This window comes from Haliotis rufescens, unplaced genomic scaffold (genome assembly GCF_023055435.1).
Source record: "Haliotis rufescens isolate VD_foot unplaced genomic scaffold, xgHalRufe1.0.p SCAF_4, whole genome shotgun sequence".
Classification (NCBI taxonomy): domain Eukaryota; kingdom Metazoa; phylum Mollusca; class Gastropoda; order Lepetellida; family Haliotidae; genus Haliotis; species Haliotis rufescens.
The window spans coordinates 7,338,642-7,359,627 of NW_025964112.1; the positions used below are offsets into that span (position 1 = coordinate 7,338,642).

At 41.8% G+C, this 20,986-nt stretch overlaps 1 protein-coding gene across 3 annotated transcripts in view; it reads left to right on the plus strand.

Annotated features, from left to right (window-relative positions):
- Positions 1–20,442, plus strand: part of LOC124135870 (double-stranded RNA-specific editase 1-like) — a 229,063-nt gene extending 208,621 nt beyond the window's left edge. For all 3 annotated transcript variants that reach the window (XM_046501522.2, XM_048382101.1, XM_046501524.2), the window contains one exon: positions 18,456–20,442. In XM_046501522.2, coding sequence (XP_046357478.2) covers positions 18,456–18,976 — 521 coding nt within the window. In that variant the 3' untranslated portion in view covers positions 18,977–20,442. The remainder of the gene's footprint in view (positions 1–18,455) is intronic.
- Positions 20,443–20,986: the final 544 nt, after the last annotated feature.

The window sequence follows — 20,986 nt, forward strand, 5'->3', positions numbered from 1 at the left end:
GAGCAGAATGGGTTTTTTTATATTTTCGTGAACAGTTTACTGGTGAAAGTGCTTCATGAGTTTGAGGTCCAGTGGGATCTTGCATGAAAAGCAAACAGGGTCCTCCACTAACATTTATAGACCCGCCTGAAATCAGCAATAGGATATAATTATATCTGTAGTTTTTTACTGTTCTCCCTTACCGCTGCACTGAGAATTGTTCTGTTCCCAAACCACTGAAACATGAATATGTCGCTCTGTATTTCCTGCCCTTTGTCTAAGTAGTGTTTTCATTTTGAAAAGTTCAAAATGGCTGCCATTGCAGCACTCTGCATTAATGAATGTGAATCAGCTAAATGTTGCAGAAGCAGTCATAATTTGTTCAAAGATATATCTTCAACTAAACAGTTTCATATTTGTAAAAGTTCAAGCTCCACTATCCTAAAAAAAATATTGTCTGACTTGCAATATCGTCTGGCTTGCAACATCGTCTGGCATGCAATATCGTCTGGCTTGCAATATCGTCTGGCTTGCAATATCGTCTGGCATGCAATATCGCCTGACTTGCAATATTGGCTGGCATGCAATATCGTCTGGCATGCAACCACATCAAACATTTGATAATATTATTTGCATCATTTTGGCATGTCAGTCAAGGCCCAACTGTATAGGTAGGTAGATGCAGTACTAGGATCTGTAGCCAACCTTTGTTTGGCATGTGGAAGATAGCTACATCCTGCTTGAAAACCAAACTACTTGCCTTACAACTGTCAGTATTCTCTAGCAGACTCGGTCTTGAACCATGTAAAATGGCAAAGTTATTAATAAAAGATATAAAAAATTACAAAAGTTAAGAATGGCAATAAGTGTTTATGTGGAGTGTAATCAGTTTGACAATGATTGTGGGAGTATTTCATTTGTACACTGGGAAGCCAACCGTTATTGCTGATAAGGACAAAATAGCGTTATTAATACTGAGGAATTATTACCTCTGACTTGAAAGAGGATCATGTGGATGATAATGAATGTCAGCCAACTCATCGTACACTTGCTCTGACAGTCGGCACCAATGTCATTAGAGACAATTAGGTCATATGACTGCCGTATTAACATTGGGAAAGAATAGAATCTAGTTGAAAATTATCGACAAGTTTCATCCATGTACCATTAGTACTTCCCCAGTCCCATGAAAGACATGAGTCGTCCCTAGGTGAAAGGCAGTCACATAATGAGCTTTAATAAACTCCCCTTGAGAGCTGTTTGTGAGAAATTTGCTCGGCTGAAACGTGTCTTGGGTGATTTCCCTGGAGGAATAACGTGGTGGAAGCGCCATGTATTTACAGCAGGGGTGATTCATGGGGTGATGGGTGCAAGATTCAATGAAAAAATCATGGAATCGAATGATGTGCTGCCCTTATCTGTTCCCTCTCCATAAAACTGCCAGCTTGCCTCAGTCTTTGTAGGTTCATATTGAGGGATATTTTATCTTCTGTATGCATTCGTTGTCATTTCTCATCAGTTTTGTGTTGATAAAAGTTTATGTTATGGGAGAATTTAATCTCTGCGACTGCTCTTTCTGGATTTATGTACTGATCATGTCTCCATTTCTGATTATACTCCTTCGGCTGTGTTACATACCAACATCTGTAGGATATGGACTGTTCTTCTGTACCTTGTTCTTGAAACATGGGCTTTACAAAGACAATAAGTGTAGCACTAAGAGTGGAAACAAGCTCTCTCACTGCCGATCAGCCAACATGGTCAATCAATTTCAGTATCAAAACGATACCTTCAACGTTTTTTGGCCATAAATAAGATACTTGTGGTAGTTTATTTGTCTGCAACACAGTTATCATCTGGACGAGGGTGAATGTTTCCGAGACAGAGTTGTTATTGATTTGCCTTGAGGTTTAAGGTGTAGTCTAACTATACTTGGATGTAAGTATGTAGCTTGTATCGATGATGTTGTCGACACTGCTGGCGACACTGGGACTACATGGCCGTCTGCTAGGTTCCCAGTTCTGCTACTAATACGTTTTTGAATACGGTTAGTGTTAGATCGTTGTATAAAGTTTCTGATAGATTGTTGACCATATGGATGCTGAGAGATTGTTGGCAATACTGAAAGACTGTTGACATCAGTTGTTACTGAGAGATTGTTGACAATATTGCATCTGATATATTGGTGACAATACTGCTACTGGTAGATTGTTGACAATACTGCTACTGAGATTGTTGACTGCCTTAGTGTAGAGGTGTGAGAATTGCCTAATACACTTGCCATGAATAAAGTACCATTAGTACCTACAAGTTAGTGTGTACCACACAGACCCAACTCTACTCCAGGTGTATACTCCACAGTGTTGCAGTTGTGATGACAGGCAGGGAGGTTATTTACCGTATTTTCTGGAGTATAGTGCACACCCATGTATAATGCGCACCCCCCTCTAGCGGATTCAGTATTTTGGAAAAATAAGTTTGAATGTCAAGCGCAGAAAATAATTACACCGTAGATCTACCCCTTCAGCAAATTCCGGTAAACGAACGGGTGATGAGAAACTTGGTCAGTACCAATTCGAAATTTGAGATAAAAAATCACCACACATGTTGATTTACCGTTTAAATTGTATTTATGGTTCTGCTAGGTAGTGTTTTACATCCAGGGATTAAGATTACCTTGTGTAGGATTGGTGATCGTGGGAACATTGGGATCGTACCATATAAGCTAGCCTTGCTCCAGTACTGTACTGAAAGTCCATGGGTGTATAGTAATTCTATCAAGTCTAGATAAGCAGCAGTCTAAGGACGCCTGTTTCTTATAGGGACAACTTGTTCTTATTATGTAGATATTCTAGAAATTATGATTTAAACTCATAATATATGCCTTTGAGACTTGTGCAAGTCTACATGTAAGCGTCCTTTAATGTTAGCATCATACCATGTGTGCTTGTAATACCACTTGTACTTGAAAGAATATTAAGATTTGCTGTGAAAGGATATCAGGGTTAATCATAACATGTGTGCTTGGAGAGAACACAAACGATTGCAGGAAATGTATAATGTAATTTTTCATGATAACACAGATTTAATGATCCAGTATTCAAGTGTTTAATCAGAGGTTTTTTTTCATTAACATGGTACTCCTTGACCTGTTAGGTAGACTGTACAGAGAACTGATGCTGGTTAGTTGTGGGAGAGAGTTTCCTATCACTGGAATGATAATACTGCTGTGCTTACTTAGCCCAAGCTGTTTGTTGTTGAATGGGAGCTGAATGACAAGAAATCTGCTCTGCTTCCTAACGAGAGTCCAGGGGTGATTGCCTATGTTGAAGTACTGGTTCTCGGACAACATTTAATATCAATTTACAACATGGAATCCCAACATTTTGGAAAGAAACCAAAAGCTGACAAATTCCTATGAATTATTTATGATTCAATTTTCCTTCTTGGCAAATTCCTATCAGTCCCCTGGGAATGTTACAGTGGAGGGCAGTTCTTCGCAAGATGGCTCTCCTCCTCCTCGCTCTCCTCTCACCCCCCACCCTCCTCCCCGACATACACTTAGATGTTTTTGCCTGATTTATGACATATTAAGCAACTGCGTAGGAAGAAGTTGGGATATTAACATACATATACGTTTCCTGTCAATTGTGGTAACTGCATCTATATAACTGCTTCTCTCTCAGGGATCTCAGGGCACAACAGGCCCTCAATAGGGGGAAGATACAGCGACACGACGCCCACAGTGCAATACACCAATTTACAACCCTGTATCACGTAACATGCGATACATTACGTTACAAGTTATATTGTTGTAAAAACACGTGAAAAATAACAGATTAGTAATTTTTTGAACAGAAAATAGTGATGCGCTTTGGTGATGTCCTCTCGTGATCCTTGTTAATGAATTTGGAAGTTCTTGTCATTTCATGCATCTTGATTCAGGGTTGTGATTCACTTGAAAAAAAAGAAAGAATATGAACTTATGGAATAGAAATACTGTATTGGGATATGAATTGTATTGTACCCATTGTATTGGGTTATGTATCGTATCACCCCACCATATAGTTACACCACAGTGCTCACTTACCTGGGCTTGTCAAGAAAAGTATCAATGGATCGTGGTTACAATGTGTGACCTGCTAATGTTGTGTCATTGTAAGTAAAGAAATAGTGTTGCTCATGCTATCAACCACTGGTTTGCATGGTCCCAACTTGATTATTCATAGACGTCTGTCGTATGACTCGAATATCAGCAACTGTGACGTTAACAACAGTCACTCTCTGCAACTGTGCTATTAGTGAGTGAGTGAGTGAGTGAGTGAGTGACACATCAGTCAGCTATATTCCACCTTCATCATCACACCTTGTTCCCCTCAGATATTCCGGGTTCAAATAGGTCCCGGCAGTGAGGTAGCCTAGTGGACAAAGCATTCGCTCGTCACGCCGAAGACCTAGGTTCTATTCTCCACATGGAAACAGCCGTGATATTGCTGGAATAATGCTCAAAGCGGCATAAAACCCAACTCACCTGCCCGCTCCCTCACCACTTCATACCTCACTCACTCACTCACTCACTCACTCACTCACTCACTCACTCTGACGACAAACATAGGGTCCATATGCTTGTTCAGACACTTAGAGACAAGAAGATGTTTTGCATTTGTGCTGGAACTATACTACTCAAAAGAAGTTAAGGATCACTCGATTCCTTCATACTACCATAGTTAATCTGTCATAAGACAAAACTGATCGACTATGGTAATGTGAAAGAATCGGTGGTCTTTAACTTCTTTTGAGTTGTATACTTCTGGCACATGAGCAAGTTGATTTTGAAAGGAGTGCTGCGAATATTCTCGCCTCCAGGATTGAGATTTGGTGCAGTAACCAACTGAACATAAACTACCAGCACCATCATAAAGCCATGCCCATCAGAGCAATGCACGTGGGTATCATGACTCCATCAATGGTATGGTGGCACGGGTGGCTCAGTTGTCTTAGGCGCCGCGATTCGCTGTGCAGAGTTGCGTCCCTTGGGCACGCCAGAAACCTATGATTGTGGGTTCGAATCCCGGTTCACCCCGATTATGTTTCTAGGTTTGTCAGCACCTTACCCGTGCTCGTGGGTTTCACCGAAGGGGTAAACGTCTGAGACCTGCATCACTTCGGGCTTTCCTCCCACATTAAGCTGACACGCCGTGATATAACTGGAATACTGTTAAAAGCGGCGTTAAACCCAACTCACTCACTCACTCACCATCAATGGTATGGCTTGTCTAAATATACTAGGTAGTGCCTTAACTAAGGTTCATGGAGTGGAACAAATTTGGAACACTTTCTAAACTGCTCCCTTGTCAAAAAGTGTTGTAGACCACCAACTAGGATTGTTTGTCTTGATTATATGTGAAGTGTCCTCATATGCAAGGATTGCCAAAAGATCCTGAGAGATTTCCAGACACTTCAATACTGCATTCCTACAGCATTGCCGGAATGGTTTGAAAGTTATGTCAATAAACTAAAATACAATTCCTCCAGGGAAATGATTGGGTCAAACTATATCGTTTCTTTTATTATGCTAGAGTCCCTTTCCCACAGTTGAGAAGTAAATGTCGAAAGCCTGTTTGGGTAAAGACAATGATTTGTGTTGAAATTGTAAAATAAAAGACGAGAATAATGTGTAAATTGTTCATTTAATTTGCAAGGACGTCACTCAGCTGATCATGCGGTGCCGAGTTTCAGAGCCCTTTGTAGGAACCTTTTTGCTGCTGAATATTGAGTGTATTTGACATCCGTTGTCACTGGGTCTGGTTTGGGTGGCTTGTTCTTTAACACCCCACTCAGTAATATTTCAGCTCTTTGACTTTATGGCTTGTGTTTAATCATGTCTGGACCAGACCATCCAGTGATTGATATTTGAGCAACAATCCAAGCTGATACAATGACATAATCAAGCAAGTCACGAAGCCTGACCATCCGATCCATGAAGCTACTTCTCACAAAGTCGAATGTATGATGTATATGTCTTTGCTTCTCACTACCAGCGTAAGTTGCTGGGGGCTGCGGGCGTATTCTAACCAGGAATCTCCATGGGTGAGCTGCACACAGAAATTCAAATGAGTTTGGATATTGGTAGAAAGTAGGCAAATATCAATAATTCTATATTCTCGGAACGTCATAAAATGTAATATGTGAAATCTCATTGATAATGTTAATGTCTGATGTATTTTATATGGAGGAAAAACGTCATGTGTAATTTACTTTTCGCGTGAAGAAACTGCAACATGTCAGGGTTATTAGCATCACTTGTTCCGGGACTTAGTCTCCTTTGTCCAAGGAATAAAGTTTCCAGCGCTGAACAGAAACATCATGCGATCCATCTCCATAAAAAAACACAGCCAAAAAGAGTTTCACCAAAATTTAATTCGGAGTCTCTAAAACTGATGGAATAATGAGGCGACATGGAATTACTGCGGCATCCATCTTGTCTCTAACTTTGACAAGATTGGAGTGTTGTTTTCTGCTGAATAGAATTAAATGAGCTGCGGCATGAAGCCAGTGGAAGCTGGTGGAGAAATGGCTTAGTATGGTACTAAATCAACTCTTTATTCTGTCGTTAGGTGGTCTTCAGTGAAACTTGCTCAAAGTAATGACAGTTTGATGCTGCTTTTTTACCCATTTGTGCAAACCTTCTTTCCTGTGTACCGACATGACGTTTTTTTATCCTTGAAGTTCCTGTCTCAGAGATATGATGATGGATGCAATTTTAGCGAATCTGATGTGTTTGTAGAGACATTACCAGACCACCTTCAAGCTATAATGAACCAGGAGGTTTAAACACTTCATTTTGAATATTGATGGTGTTTGGGCTGAAAAATTCATCTCTTTACATTTTTTTAAGAACTATATAAATTGATATTTGTGATAGGTAGATTCTGAATACAGACACTTTTGTAACGATTGCAGTATGAAAATGTGCAATATCGGAGACTCATGTGTCCATTATGATCAATAAAAACATGCCCGTTTTAGAATGATTATTTCATTTATCCATAAATTTGTAATGAAGAATATATCTTTAATTAATAGGAAATAATGTTTTGATTGCAATCATGTTATATTTGTCATAAAATGTCTTTTATGTGTGCTAGTTTGTAGAGGGAGCTGTCAGGTAGCCTAGTGGTTAAAATGTTTGCTCGTCCTGCTGAAGACCCAGATCCGAGGTAGTCTAGTGGGGTAGAGAGAAGGTGAGGTAGTCTAGTGGGGTAGAGAGGTAGTGAGGTAGTCTAGTGGGGTAGAGAGATGGTGAGGTAGTCTAGGGGGGTAGAGAGGTAGTGAGGTAGTCTAGTGGGGTAGAGAGACAGTGAGGTAGTCTAGTGGGGTAGAGAGACAGTGAGGTAGTCTAGTGGGATAGAGAGATGGTGAGGTAGTCTAGTGGGGTAGAGAGGTAGTGAGGTAGTCTAGTGGGATAGAGAGATGGTGAGGTAGTCTAGTGGGGTAGAGAGGTAGTGAGGTAGTCTAGTGGGGTAGAGAGACAGTGAGGTAGTCTAGTGAGGTAGTCTAGTGGGGTAGAGAGATGGTGAGGTAGTCTAGTAGGGTAGAGAGAAGGTGAGGTAGTCTAGTGGGGTAGAGTGATGGTGAGGTAGTCTAGTGGGGTAGAGTGATGGTGAGGTAGTCTAGTGGGGTAGAGAGATGGTGAGGTAGTCTAGTGGGGTGGAGAGATGGTGAGGTAGTCTAGTGGGGTAGAGAGAAGGTGAGGTGGTCTAATGGGGTAGAGTGATGGTGAGGTAGTCTAGTGGGGTAGAGAGAAGGTGAGGTCTAGTGGGGTAGAGAGATGGTGAGGTAGTCTAGTGGGGTAGAGAGATGGTGAGGTAGTCTAGTGGGGTAGAGAGACAGTGAGGTAGTCTAGTGGGGTAGAGAGACATTGAGGTAATCTATTGGGGTAGAGAGACAGTGAGGTGGTCTAGTGGGGTAGAGAAAAGGTGAAGTAGAGTGATGGTGAGGTAGTCTAGTGGGGTAGAGAGATGGCGAGGTATCTAATGGGGTAGAGAGATGGTGAGATAGTCTAGTGGAGTAGAGAGAAGGTGAGGAAGTCTAGTGGGGTAGAGAGAAGGTGAGGTAGTCTAGTGGGGTAGAGAGATGGTGAGGTAGTCTAGTGGGGTAGAGAGAAGGTGAGGTAGAGTGATGGTGAGGTAGTCTAGTGGGGTAGAAAGATGGTGAGGTAGTCTAGTGGGGTAGAGAGATGGTGAGGTAGACTAGTGGGGTAGTGAGGTGGTCTAGTGGGGTAGAGAGGTGGTCTAGTGGGGTAGAGAGAAGGTGAGGTGGTCTAGTGGGGTAAGGACTTCTGCAGGTTTGATTCCCCACATGGGCACAATAAGTGCAGTCTATTTCTGGTGTCCCCTGCTGTGATATTGCTTGAATATTCCTAAAGCAACATAAACCTAACTCACTCACTGTAGAGAAATGTGTTCATGTTCTGAACTCCCTGAACTAGTGGATATTGCTTTTCGTAGTTAAGATCCAATAATCTGATAAAGAAAGACGTTATCTGGAGCTGTTTGACAGGTAAATTTGATAAATTACATAAACAAGATCTAATAGCCCCATTGAAGTCTGGAGAATGGATTTCTTTATTACATATAAGTGGCTCCTCCAACTAGAAGGGGGATTTCATCCAAATCATGATCAGAATCAAGATGTCTGCCCTTGTGGACATAAAATTGTGGATTTGTGTTTGAAATCATATGTCAACCAGGCGATTTCAACCAAATCCCTGAACGGTAGGTTGACTGTGAGAAGATTGACTCTAGGAGTATGGTACAATCACCAGGTTTAAGTCAAGGGATTTTCACCACAAAGTAAGCTGATCCAGATCAAGATATCTGCCGCATGAGTGGATGATAGATCATGTTTGTACATACAAATTGGTCAGCCGATGTGAGACTGTCATAAACAGTTGGTGAAACAAATCTCAGTGATAGGTTGGTGTTTATTTACCCTTCTGGGCGGTGATGATGAAGGGATGTGCATTGGTAGTTCGTCATGTAGATGTCGCAGCGCTTATCTTCAGTGTTGATTGTGGTTTTTGCTTAGAATATGTTAGAAGTTATTGATTCGTCAGTGGAATCTCTTCATTACTCGACACCTTTGTCCAGAGTATGTCTGGGTCTAGATTTGTCTGACAGAAGAATCAAACTGCAGTTTCATTTACTGGCACAGTGCCAGTGTTTGTCTCTTTGTTGTCAAATAAAGCTGAATAGAGCAGAAGGTCAGAGGTTCAATCCCAGGCCACGTCATACCAAAAGATGGGAAAACATGGTACTTGTTACATCATGGCGATAAACAAGGACCGGTAGGCTCTGAATCTGTATAGTGTGTCTGAGTGGGGTTTCCATGTTAACTGTGGCATGGTATCTCAGTGAATTAGCACTAAGAAACTATAGTTTGTTTGTTGTTTATCGCTGCACTCAGCAATATTCCAGCTATATGATAGTGGTCTGTAAATAATCCAGTCTGGACCAGACAATCCAGTGATTGACATCATGAGCATCGATTGGCGCAATTGGGATACAATGATATGCATCAACCACGTCAGCAAGCCTGACCACCCTATCCTGTTAGTCGCCTCTTATGACGAGCATGGGTTGCTGAAGACTTATCTCTGCCCAGAACTGTCAAACTATTGGAAGCAAGCACCATCCCCCACCTCCAGGCTTGGGCCAGACGTTCATCCCCCTTTCCATCCCACTTTACCTCCCCTCAAATAAAGGAGGGAAATTACAGGTAGGAGTTAGTCTCATTAATTCTAAAATCTAGTAGTACAATTAAGAGTTTGGGATTTCAAGAAAGAATGTTTCTACACAAGATATCTGATGTAAATAAGAAACATACTTCATTGGAACACCATCAAGGATATCGAGGGAGCCTGGTGGAATATCAAGCGAGACTGCTAGAACATCAAGGGAACGATCTTGGAGAAAGATATCGCAGTGAATGTCTGTGGTTGAACGATATCTAGCAAGGAGGTAATGGTGGGATTGTATGATGGGGGTCAGACAGGGAGGTGTCACGGAACAGGGAGATATCAGATAATGAGGAAGGCTAAATGAGAGGGAGAGGGAGTTTTCCCAGTGCCCGTGACCACAACCACCCCATGACGAGAAAATGTCTCTGATGTGTGATGAGACGCGACCTTTGACATTTGGCTAAATTAAATTTGTGCAGGAGAAAGAAAAGGTGGCTTGATTAGCCTGGGAGGAGAGGATCATGAGATACCGATTGATTTGTTAGATCTCCTTACACCATGACACCTCTCACATCATGGCACTGTCCAACTACTTCGCTGACAGTAAGGGGAGGTGTCACAAACATCACAGCCATTTGATAGGTCCAGTGTTCAATGGTATTAAAGGGAGAATAAGCTCAGAACTTTTGGCAGACCCAGCATGTATGTTTCAGAATTAGAATCCTCTTTGTAAACTCCAACTGTACAGTGTGTATGTCGAGATGTTGATGTTACCCTGATAACAGACAGATAGTGACTCCACCTGGGCTCGATCCAGTCCGTTCATGGATAAGATGGGTCCATGTTGGCGTCCCCTACTTTGTTAGTGCTGGAATATTGAGAAAAGTTTCCTCACTCCAGCTTGTTCAGTGGATGCTATTGCGGGGGTTACACTTGATCTAAACTGGTATTTGGATAGTCTCTCTGAAACAGTCGGCCCGCCTCCATGGTCTAGTGGTTGAGCGTTCGCCTGGAGAGCGGAAAGTCCAGGTTTTGATTCCGACCGCGTCATACCAAAAGATGTTAAAAGATGGTTCTTGTTGTCACCCTGTGAGGCACTCGGCATTAATGGGCAAAAACAAGGACTGGTTGACTTGAAGTTAATAAACTGTGTCTGAGTGGGGTATTCAGGCATGGTAACTCAGTGGGCTAACACTATAAATTGGCATCAGTCCGGACTAGTACAAGCAGCCGCAGGCACACACACACACGCACGTGCATGCACAACACTTTATAAGTGCAATAATCTTGGACGCGACGTTAAACCCAATATCACCTCACCTCACCTCACCTCACCTCACCTCACCTCACCTCACCTCACCAGAAACAGACATCCCTCATAATAACGCTGTCCCTTGGGTCCATGCACAACCCATGTTATCAGTTATCAGACACCTGTGTTATTCCTAATATGGAATGTAGGTCGGGGGATATTTTCTTGTGTAAATTGAGCCCTTGAGTATAAAACATATTGAATTGACAGACCCTTAAAGGCCCAGCTCCTATTTGAAGCCTTTAACCATAGGACTGTCCCTTTATAGAGGCTGACACTTACCTGAGGAACTACTAGAATTTAAGAGTTGACACTTCAGGCATTCTCCATAACAACTTTAAAGTCATTGTTTACTTCAGAAATTCCTATGAAGAAAACATGATGCATATTGTGTTGTGGGGAGATGCCAGGTCTTCACTAGAGTGTGAATGGAAAACGACTCAGAAAGATTTGAGATGATCCCTCAGAATAATGTCAGTGGTATGATCAGTTTGAATGGAAAACGACTCAGAAAGATTTGAGATGATCCCTCAGAATTTTGTTTGTGGTATGATCAGTTTGAATAGAAAATGACTCAAAGTTTTGAGATGATCCCTCAGAATAATGTCAGTGGTATGATCAGTTTGAATGGAAAACAACTCAGAAAGTTTTGAGATGATCCCTCAGAATTTTGTTTGTGGTATGATCAGTCTGAATAGAAAATACCCCAAAGTTTTGAGATGATCCCTCAGAGTAATGTCAGTGGTTTGATCAGTTTGAATGGAAAACGACTCAAAGTTTTGAGATGACCCCTCACAATAATGTCAGTGGTATGATCAGTTTGAACCACAGAATTACAACATTTTGATACAAGGACAACATTCTGGAATTGGCGAGGAATGTTGTTCATCTGAATAAAAATATGTATGTTTTCTTTCCAAAATATTCTCTTGCATAACAGTCCCAGTACGTCAGCCAGGGAGTCTTAATTTCACAGCATGTTGATTCGCTGAATATCCCATGTCAGATTTGTTACGTGGCCTTCAATCATACAAATTGTTTATCATTTTCTCATGAGAACAAAACCGGCATAATGTCTTTATCCCACGATATAAGCTTTCCCTTGAATATTGGTTTCCGAACTCAAGGTCGTTTGTGCCAAGAAGTTGTGTGTTTTATGACGCAATCAATCTTTAATGAGGTTTATCAGGGACTATTTAATTCCTCGTTCGTGCACATGAACATCTGTTGGGTGCAGTTTCTCCGTAATACAATAATACAGAGGACCTGTGGAACATACCATGCATTATAAAATCATTATCTACATTGACAATGGAAAAGGTAAATGCCACAGGGATGAGGGTCCATTAGCAAAGGAAGAGGTCAATACTCGCTGGCTGATGACAGAGATGGGTAGATATCACTGATTCTGACCTACCTGGAGAAGTAGTGGGGAAGTATAGTCGGAACTGTTAACCTAGACTTCATGCATAGGTCTTCTTGCAGGGGCGTACATGTGGGAGACTTCATCTATAGGTGTTCTTGCAGGGGCGCTCTTGCGGGAGACTTCATCTATAGGTGTTCTTGCAGGGGTGTTCTTGCAGGGGCGTACATGTGGGAGACTTCATCTATAGGTGTTCTTGCAGGGGCGTTCGTATGGGAGACTTCATGTGTAGGTGTTCTTGCAGGGGCGCTCTTGCGGGAGACTTCATCTATAGGTGTTCTTGCAGGGGTGTTCTTGCAGGGGCGTACATGTGGGAGACTTCATGTGTAGGTGTTCTTGCAGGGGCGTACATGTGGGAGACTTCATGTGTAGGTGTTCTTGCAGGGGCGTACATGTGGGAGACTTCATGTGTAGGTGTTCTTGCAGGGGCGTACATGTGGGAGACTTCATGTGTAGGTGTTCTTGCAGGGGCGTACATGTGGGAGACTTCATCTATAGGTGTTCTTGCAGGGGTGTTCTTGCAGGGGCGTACATGTGGGAGACTTCATCTATAGGTGTTCTTGCAGGGGCGCTCTTGCGGGAGACTTCATCTATAGGTGTTCTTGCAGGGGCGTACATGTGGGAGACTTCATCTATAGGTGTTCTTGCAGGGGCGCTCTTGCGGGAGACTTCATGTGTAGGTGTTCTTGCAGGGACGTACATGTGGGAGACTTCATCTATAGGTGTTCTTGCAGGGGTGTTCTTGCAGGGGCGTACATGTGGGAGACTTCATCTATAGGTGTTCTTGCAGGGGTGTTCTTGCAGGGGTGTTCTTGCGGGAGACTTCATGTGTAGGTGTTCTTGCAGGGACGTACATGTGGGAGACTTCATCTATAGGTGTTCTTGCAGGGGCGCTCTTGCGGGAGACTTCATCTATAGGTGTTCTTGCAGGGGTGTTCTTGCAGGGGCGTACATGTTGGAGACTTCATCTATAGGTGTTCTTGCAGGGGCGCTCTTGCGGGAGACTTCATCTATAGGTGTTCTTGCAGGGGTGTTCTTGCAGGGGCGTACATGTGGGAGACTTCATCTATAGGTGTTCTTGTTGGGGTGTTCTTGCGGGAGACTTCATGTGTAGGTGTTCTTGCAGGGGCGCTCTTGCGGTAGACTTCATGTATAGGTGTCGAAGCAAGAGTGTTCATACAAGACATTTCATGCTGCCTGGACAAAATGGCCAGTGACAGAAAGTTAAGCTACCATGGAGTGTCGGTGCCATGCTTGCCCTCTTCCATAAGGTCTTGTGAGGGGATCAATATTCCCATGATCCTCAGTGCAGCAGACAAGTGTTGTGGGACTTCTGTTTGAGACAAGACCAGACATCCACAGTCGGGAGATAGCATGGGCCTGCTGGGAAGAGAAAGCACATCTCAACTGTCATTTCTGAGACGATTAATTCCATTCCACCAAAATATATCATTTCATAGAATGGGAATATTCTCTATGGATGAATTCGTCTCTTTTACCTGAACATCAAGCTTCATATAAAACTTCGATAAAGAGAGTTTTATTTCTAGATCTAGAGTTCGTCAAAAGAATTGGTAGTGGCTGAATCAATTATTATTTTTATTTTTATGCTTTGAGAAAAGGAACAGTGTGCCATGTTTGCTGCCCAGTTATCCGTTGTGACTAGAAGTAGAAGTTGTTGTGATTCCATGCTTTTGAGACCATCTTTGTGGTCTAGGGTAGGGCATCTGTAAAACAAGGACTGGTCAGCGTGGAGGCAGTATACTGTGTCTGAGTGGGGTATTCATGTTAAACTGTGGCATGGTATCTCAGTGGGCTAGCACTATAAAATCGGCATTAGTTCGGACTAGTAAAAGCAGAGAAACACACACACACGTGCATGCATGTTGCTATTTAAGTGCAATAATCTTGGACGTGACATTAAAACCCAACTCACCTCAACTCAACTCAACTCAACTCAACTCAACTCAACTCAACTCAACTCGCCACACCTCACCACACCACACCACACCACACCACACCACACTACACTACCTTGCTTTTGGCTGTGAGGCCATTTCCAGGTCCACTTTGTGGGAGGATGACTTAGTTGATTCAGGTATGGGATCTTTCAATGGGGGTGCATCTTGATCATTTTGTCAAGCAGCTATAGCTAGCTTTGAAAATAGATTGTGTTATTGGAAGTAATGGACCTAAGAAATTGTGTACTTAGTTGATTCAGGTATGAAATCTTTCAATGGGGGTGCATCTTGATCATTTTGTCAAGCAGCTATAGCTAGCTTTGAAAATAGATTGTGTTATTGGAAGTAATGGACCTAAGAAATTGTGTACTTAGTTGATTCAGGTATGGGATCTTTCAATGGGGGTGCATCTTGGTCCGTAAAGTGTCCATCTCCTGCCGAGATATTTCTACAAATAGCCAGTTCCTGAAACTGTCCTAACGTGTTCAGTTCAGCAAGCCATGAAACTGGGGAGTCAGAATCTGTCCCGGCAACCCGTGCTGGTCGTAAGAAGTGATAGTGGATCGGATGGTCAGTGAGTTGGTGGATTGCGTGTCATCTTATCCTACCCTAACAGTGGGGTTTGTGTTATACTGTATCAGTCACTGCATCAGTCACTGCATCAGTCACTGCATCATCTAGCTTCAAGGAGGTCGAGTGCAGCACCGAGCAATTAACAAAGCAAACAAGGGCGTACAGCTACAGACAGACCAGGTGACAATCAATCCTTGATTTCAGTCACACAAAAACAATAGCTGGTATTCAGGATTATGACCCTGACTGGAACCACACATGCCGGAGGTAGTCTTCCTCAGTCTCATTATTGTGTGCTATTGATTGCTTACATTCCGATATTGATGAGGTGAAAGACAAGATTGGATTAGCTTTGGAGTTCAAACAGCTCTCCCGGTTTGGAAGAATAGATCAGAATAGCGAATGTGAAAGATGATCCTGGACATGTGAACATCAGTCGGCCTCAACAGATAAAAACTACACACACCATGGTCAAAAACAGAAATCTGGATCAAAATCGACCAGGAACTCATGTGAAATGACTGATGCACTTCTGGCAAAGATCACAAGAACTGGAACAGAAATAGATACATAATCTTAATCGCTGGGTAAAATGGATAGGGATAAGTTTTGACTCGACAGCCATCATTCCAGATGGGGAGAGATCATTCCATTGATCTCGTCAGCAGAAGAGAAACACTGTTTTTATACCAGGACAATATCTGTTGGAGGATATGAAGGTGTTTTATGTTAGGTTTCCGTGAGGGAAGTTTCCGACAGAATTGACTTTATCCACCGAATTGTCGGTCGTTAATCTTTGTCGATCTTCGTCTTCCTGCTAACGTGCGGTGGTTTCGATGAACACAATGGATGAAGTGATCAGGGAGTGTGGCTTTCTTCACAAGCTCTGTCATGCAACATGAAAGAATTGGGGCTTGCTTGTCTTAAGTGCATGTGATCCAGAGGAGGAGTCTTTTTGTAAGCCAATGTCAAAAAACATTATCGAAACAACTTAACATGTCAGCATGCGCTGAAAAATTATTGCAAAGACTTTTAAGAATTTTAAGTGATTAAGGGTTCTTAACCATGGAGACACAGAGCCTAATATGTAATTTGGTTCCTGTCAAATGGTGGAAATGCAAGTTTTACTCTGATGTGTTTATAAACATTGGAGTGGTTATTGTTCAAGGCCCCATGGAGGTCCAAATTCCGTGAAGCAATCGTAGCGCTACAACTGTCGTAAGACTATGTGAAAGTATGAGAGTTACAATCACCTTAGTGCTACGATCACCTTGTGGGACAGGGCCCTGGAGCAGATTGGATTAGTTACATGCAGTTTCCTGAAGCTGGAATATAGCTTACTGTGGCATTAAACAAACAATACAAAACATATGCCTATGTATTTTCAAATGTCTCCATGAATTTACCAGGAGGCACTGTATCAATACTTTATTACAGTGAGGATCTTTTTCAAAAATCAATCTCTGACAGTTTGGGACCAATGAAGTACATAGAATAGGACCATGCATGGCTGCCAATTAGAAGTAATTATAGCTTTGCTATCTGTGTCGGTTGTTGTCAGTAGGTACCAGTCTTGGCAGGCCATCACTTCAAATACTTCATGCCTCGTCTTGGCCAAGCTTTTTTCATTTCAGATGTCAGATCACAAGTGCTATTTAGCAATTTGGAAGAATGACATGGTAGTAATTATCTGTATTTCATCTCTGAAAAACGAAGTATATTTCCCCGTTTGATGGTGAAATTGACTAGGTAATGTCATGCTACATTAGCCATAACGACATGATATAATTAGTTGTTGTGATTGAGTCGATGTAAGTCCGTTGTTAGATGAGATTAGATGTCATCACTAGACTGGTGGCTTTAGGGGTCTTGATGATCCATGTCAACATGGAGAGTCGGGGATGTCTGAAGAAATACATGAGTTGATATACTTCTGTGTATGCTGGATCAGTCGTACTGAGAAATGTTTTTTGTTTACTGATACATCGATTTCTGATAAAGATCAGATCTGACAAAATATATTCTGATAATTTATGGAATGCATTTAGATTTTGTGTGCAAATGGCCATAGTAACAGTATTGACAAATTTGGACAACAGATGTTGTGATGCCCTTGGACATATTTCCCAGAAACCTGTGATCTTGACTTGGAATCCCACCTCACCCTGATAATGATTCTAGGTTTGTCAGCATCAATATTTGTGTTTGACCAGTGTTTTTATAGAATTACTTGGAAGTATGTTGACTTGAAGTTTCCAATCTGATCGAAATGTATCTGTATTACATGGTCTAGAGAGTTTAGCCTCGTCATTTAATTCCCCATATGGATACAATGTGTGAAGCCCTTTTCGGGTGCCCCTGTTGTCATTATATTTAGGAATATTACTAAATACAGCCCCAAAACATACTCACTCACTCCTTAAGATGTTCTTTTTCGGATTGTATTGATGGAATTTTCCTGAATGTATTTGATGTGTATCGGGATATACTTCTTACAACTAACTGTTACCCCAGTTTGGACTAGACCATAAATAGCATCTCTGTGAAGGATGCTCTGTCAACGCACAACGTTCAATTATCCACAAAGTCGGAGTGTACACATTATTAATTTCAGCAGTCAATCACTGAATATTTATCTGACATGGGAGTTTGATTGGTCAATTGACTCAGTGCTTTCTGAAAGCATTTTGTTTGAGCAAGGAGTAAAGAGTATGGTGGACAATACGTTAAATAGGGAGCCATATTTGTCGTTTTGATGTGTTTCGGACAGATATGTTTATAAAGCAAACTTTTTCTGCATTTAGAAAGATATAGATAGCAGAACTTTGACATATTTATTGTGAGCAAGATAGCTGACGTCAATCAACGATGATCAGTCAATTTGTTTGGGAGAATGTGTGTGACGTACCTCTGACTTCAAATGGATCGTGAATTAGAACCAAACTTTGTTATCGGCTTATGCAGGTTCATTTTAACTGATCTTATGGTCATAGTTCCCAAAAAAATCATTTTTAAATGCAGTTGAAAGGAAGTAAAATGGGTTTTAACGTCACTTTCTAGATTTTTGCACTTATATAGCGACGTGCATGCATCTCAGTATTAAGGGTTGATGTTTGCGTGTCACTGCAGCAAACTGGCAAGGATCATTGCTTACAATTTCAGTCACTGATCGGGGATGGCGGGGTAGCCCAGTGGTAAAGCGTCCGCTCCTTATGCCGAGGGCCTGGGCCTCAATAAATATGACTGTCAGGACAAACAAGCCCAGATTCAGGACAAGCAAGCAGTTCTGTATATTACACTGCAGCCATGTGCACCATGTGGTTCTCAGTGTACTTACACCACGCAAGAAACCGATTGTGCATCATGACGTGAAATGTGAGAAGCGGTTGTTCTGATACATGTACCTTGTATTTATTGGACCAGCCCCAGCCATGTTGTTAAATGTGATGTAACTGATTGTTTCAGGGTCTCTACTGAGTCACTTTGTGGAGCCCATCTACATCGACAGCATCGTCCTGGGCAGCCTGTACCACGGTGACCACCTCTCCCGCGCTGTCTACGCTCGCATCAACAACATCGAGAACATTTACATGCCTTTCATGCTCAATAGGCCTTTCCTCAGTGGCATATCCAACCCGGAATCACGGCAGCCAGGGAAGGCACCCAACTTCAGCGTCAACTGGTGCAACGGCGACGACGGCTTGGAGGTGATCAACGCCACCACAGGGAAGACCGAACAAGGTCCCATGTCTCGTGTGTGCAAGCAGTCATTGTTTCAGCATTTTAACAAACTCTTCGGCCAGGTGTCCTCCGTGACGAGTCAGACCATCACAAAACGTCCAAAGTTGTATTCCGAGGCCAAGGCTGCCGTTATGGACTATCAACTGGCTAAGCAGCAGCTATTCAAAGCATTCCAGAAAAGCGGGCTTGGAAGCTGGGTGACGAAACCCATTGAGCTTGACCAGTTTGAGGTTATTTCAAGTTGAGTTGTCTCCCTTCATTAACATGATTATCTCCCTTCCTGGTGAGATGCATCCCACTGTTTAAGCTCAAACATGATGATTGTACTGAAAGAAATGATTAGTTTTGAATTAAATTTAGAACTATATTTGAGACTTGAGATATGTGTTCATGTAATTGTGAGAGTAAAACTTAGTTTTCTTTCTTCTCTTTCTAACTACCTTGTCTGTATGAATATAAGATGTTTCTTTGTAAATGCTAGTACCATGGAGGGCCACGCAGTACATGGTGCAGTGAAATGGTAACAGTGTGTATTTTTATAGTGGCATGAAAGTTGAAAAGGGTTGTTTAGAAAGTAGTTAGATAAGGGACATGTTTGCTCAGGTTGTCAAGTTTTAAACCTATCCAGGCTTGTGTTGGTATTTTTAGATAATTGGTTATTTTTCTGCCACTATGCCTAGCATCCACTTCACACTGAACTTAAATTGGGATTTCCTGTTCTCATTTCTTTTACTTTTAGCCATTGTACTTTGTGATTTTATCCCGCTGCCCCTGCAGCGAATGTTTTGTTGCAACAATTACTTGTTTCTTTTATTCATCTGTGTTCTTATACTTTTTCATTTTGTTTCATCTGTTAATTTGTTACAAATTTTGACGTGATTAAAAAGGTAAATGTTTAAATTATAAAATCATGATGTGAAAGGAAGTATTTTGTATAAATATATGTAAACATGACCACTTTCATTCGATATGTACAATAGTTTTTAATCATTTGTGCGCAAATGTTTTAGAACGGGACATATCAAAGATTTGTGCAGTATTTCCAAACCAAATATTTTGAAGATCAGAAAAGTGTTAAGAGAAATCATATTTGGGGGCTTGTCTCAAAATCTTGGGCTGATTTCTAGATATGTAAAATCAGAGATATTGTAATTGCTATAGTAAGTGGATGTCCAAGTGAAATTATGGCTAGAGTTATTGCTATTGGTTCAGATAGTAAGTGGATGTCCAAGTGAAATTATGGCTAGAGTTATTGCTATTGGTTCAGATAGTAAGTGGATGTCCGAGTGAAATTTTGAGTAGAGTTATTGCTATTGGTTCAGATAGTAAGTGGATGTCCGAGTGAAATTATGAGTAGAGTTATTGCTGTTGGTTCAGATAGCATGCTGAAAGAGTGAAATTATAGGCAGAGTTTATGTTGAGCTCCCTACAGCTATAGGTAACTTCTCTAACATTGTTTCTGGAGTGTCAAGCTGTTGTCATGACGAGCACTCTGATAGTCTTTGATATGTCCCATCTGCCATTGCGATCGATGTTTTTCTCAAGTTTAGAAACATTAGGTTTAGAAGTCTAATCTGGAGAATGTCACTTGTCACAATTTATGGAAAATGTCATTTTTTAATATTAAAAAACAAATTGACTTTTTGTCTTATCTACTGGTAGTGAATGCACACCTTTCTTTACTTGCAAACCCTGACAAGTCTCAGTGATGGCCCAAGTAGCATTTAGTTTTTGAAAATTGCCAAAAGCTAGTGGAACTAGTTGAAGTCATGTGACAGAGAAGTAGTGACAGGACTCTAAGGAACAACCTCGCAGTGTGGGTCTGTTGGTTCCGACTCTTGGCTGAACACTCAGCATTACTCAGTAATTGCTCACACAGTTTACATTTGTTTGTTTTTTTCCAAGTTGGTGTGTTTACTTTGTGTAGTTTGGAGTACTGGACACATACCCGACAGGTGACTTTTGTAGCGATCCTGAAGTTTGTCCCGATATCTGTCAGAAGCAGGAACCTTGTGTGTGTACAGTAACAAACCTTATCACTTTTCCCCAATGCAAACATCCTCTTGCAGAGTTGTCTCCCCCATCCCTGCCAGGATCCACTTAGGTTAACCCTCTTGGCACCAAAGTGGTAATATGACCTGTGTGGGGCTTCCCTCCTTGAGTGAGCGAGTGAGCAATCCACTGCATAAGTGATGGAACACTGTCGACAGCTCAATGAAACACTGTTGGAGTTGCACCTAGTGATGCACCACGAC